The 2,899-nt window shown below is 43.1% G+C and overlaps 1 protein-coding gene across 1 annotated transcript; it reads left to right on the top strand.

Moving 5' to 3' along the window:
• The first annotated feature begins 1,008 nt into the window (after positions 1-1,008).
• Positions 1,009-2,048, top strand: OR2AT4 (olfactory receptor family 2 subfamily AT member 4). The gene has a single exon (XM_010307837.2). It carries the CDS (start codon positions 1,077-1,079, stop codon positions 2,046-2,048), a length of 972 nt encoding a protein of 323 aa, XP_010306139.2. The 5' UTR covers positions 1,009-1,076.
• The last annotated feature ends 851 nt before the right edge of the window (positions 2,049-2,899 follow it).

Consider the following 2,899-nt stretch of genomic DNA (forward strand, 5'->3'; position numbering starts at 1 on the left):
GAAGTTCTTCTATTGAGAGGAAAGAAAATCTTTCTAAATCAGGAATCTTAAAAGCTCATAATGTAAAATAAATGGAAAAGTACGGCACGCTCTTTCTTACTCTTCCTGGAGAAATCCAAAAAGTATCACAAATTTATATGAATAATGCAATTGTAAAGCTACATTATGTAAAATAAAGATATGTAAGGGCTGTAAGCTGTCACACATCGTGTCCTCTTCCATCTGAGCTGGAGTCACTGATGGATACTTGTTCCTCATTTTTTTATTACGGTGTCTTTGGACTTCATGAATCTCTAAACCATTTTTTACTATGGTAAAAGCCATGATGCTGACCTACATCAGCCAAAAAAAATTACCATGAAAATCCCTTTGCTTTTATGTACCAGGAAACAACCTGGAAGTCAAAAGAAATTCTACATTTTCATCTGAATTTCAGCAACAGCAGCAGAAATTGACTGCAAGCTGCAATGACCATGAGAAACACAGTGAGACGCAAGTAGCCAACCAGAGGTAACATTGGCATGAAAAATAGTGATGAGAATGACTTTGAGTAGCAAAGATTGTAATAATCTAGCAAAAGAGAGGTGGATGATTGACTGCTTCTGGGTTAATTCACCTGAATTCCCTTAGAGAAAAGAAATGGGCATTTCCGTAAGGCGGCTCATCTCCACCTCGGTGCAGAATGGGGCAGAGGAGCTGCATCCCCCAAAATGCCCCTTTTCCCCACGGACCAGAAGAAGGACCCAGGAGGACCAATGCAAATGGGAGAGCTCTGCATGGAGAGCACCCAAAGCTAGGTGAGATAAATTCTTGCCCTTCGTGCACAAAGCTGAAGAGCGTGCCCTCTATAGACGTAATCCACACCATCAACAGAGAATCCAAATCATCTTAATTGCAGGTTAGAGACAAGAGGGGCCGAGCTGTGTCTTGCAATGTGCTCGGCTCTGCAAGATTTCGTCCAGCGTGTGTTTTCCTTGCAGAATCTCTGCAAAGCTCCTTAGAGAAATGTCTTCCTGCACATCAGCCTGTATCCTCACTCCCTCTTCATCCTTGCAGGTGTTTTGACCAGCCCCACCATGGAAAGCTGCAGCAGCAATGCTTCCACTAAAGTCTTCTTCTTGGTGGGGTTTCCAGCTCTCCAGGATTTCCAGATTCCCCTCTTCATTGTGTTCTTGCTATTCTACCTGCTGATCCTGGTTGGTAATGCTGTTATCATTGCCGTGGTTGTCGTCGACCGTACACTCCACAAACCCATGTACTTTTTCCTCATTAACCTCTCCGTGTTAGATGTGCTGTTCACAACCACCACCATCCCTAAAATGTTGGCGATGTTCCTGGCCAACGCTAAAACCATCTCATTTCGGGCCTGTTTTCTGCAGATGTACAGTTTTCACGGGTTGACGGTAACAGAGGCGCTTCTCCTGGTGGTCATGGCTTACGACCGCTACGAAGCCATCTGCAACCCCCTCCGTTACCCAGCCAAGATGACAAGAAGAGTGAACATCCAGCTGGCAGCGAGTGCCTGGATCACTGCGCTGCTAACACCTGTGCCCGTCATCATGCAGACCTCTCGGCTAGCTTACGGGGACACAACCAGGGTTCACCACTGCTTTTGTGACCACCTGGCAGTGGTACAAGCCGCCTGCCGGGACTTCAGTGCTGATTTCCAGACCTTCTTGGGGTTCTCCATCGCTATGACAGTGTCGGTCATCCCTCTGTTGCTCGTCACCCTCTCGTATGTCCACATCATCCTCTCCATACTGAAGATCAATTCCAAAGAAGGACGCATGAAAGCTTTTTCAACGTGTACTTCCCATCTGCTTGTAGTGGGCACTTACTACTCCTCCATCGTTGTGGCATACATGTCCTACAGAGCGGACATCCCCGTTGATGTCCATGTCATGAGCAACGTTGTCTTCTCTATTTTAACTCCCTTATTAAACCCCATCATTTACACTTTACGGAACAAGGAAGTAAAATCTGCAGTTAAAAAGTCTGTTTTTCTGAAAATCCTTCCCCTTTCTAAAAAAATTAATTTATTTTGGTAAAAATTTACAGCAGTGCAGAAGCCTCATGCTATTTATTATTTCAGTCCTCTGGTTAATTAAGGCATCATCGCCTTTGGAGTTCTGTTCAGTTCCTCTGAACTGTGGTATATCCTATGTTAATGTATTTCAGCCTATTTCTGTGAAGTTCTTAGTAGACTTGCTGTAATATATTTATAATTTCCTAGTTTAGTTTCTATCCTTTGGTGACTAAATCACAGATGCACTAAATAAAGCTGTGAATGCACTAAATAAAGCTGAAAATGCACTAAATAAAGCCGAACTAGAGCAGTACCTCATTTCTTTACACTTTCCCCTCCACATAGCACCGTGGAGGATGAGTTATTTTAATTCCTCCATTTACAACTTTCAGGGGTTGCAGCAGTTATTTTCACTATAAATGACAGAGGTGACCCTGTACTGTTACTCCTGGGTGAGAAAACTACAAAATCACTTTACAGGACTGCAGAACTGTGGGAAAAGTTAAAGATAACTTTAAAATGCAGCTTGTACAGCTGGATGAAACGGTGTCTGGGTGCAATACGGTGCCATCAACGACCTCTTATATCCAACAGTCTGCTTTACAGGTTCCTACATTACGAAAGCCAACATGAACAGTCAATAAAACACCATGAACCTTGAATTTAGTGCAGAGATGCTATCAAGCATCAGAAAGTGTGACTGTTTATCTGGAGCTTATGTAACTCATTTTTTCCTCCAGAGCAGGCAGATAGTCCAGTGCAAATGAGCATCTCTGCCCTTTTGAGACATGCTTGATTTTTCTTTTTTCTGAGATTAACATACTGAAATACATGTCTTTCCTACAGCATCTGTTTAACAGAACCTTTCAAAGA

This window comes from Balearica regulorum, chromosome 1 (assembly GCF_011004875.1).
Source record: "Balearica regulorum gibbericeps isolate bBalReg1 chromosome 1, bBalReg1.pri, whole genome shotgun sequence".
Taxonomy (NCBI): Eukaryota; Metazoa; Chordata; class Aves; order Gruiformes; family Gruidae; genus Balearica; species Balearica regulorum.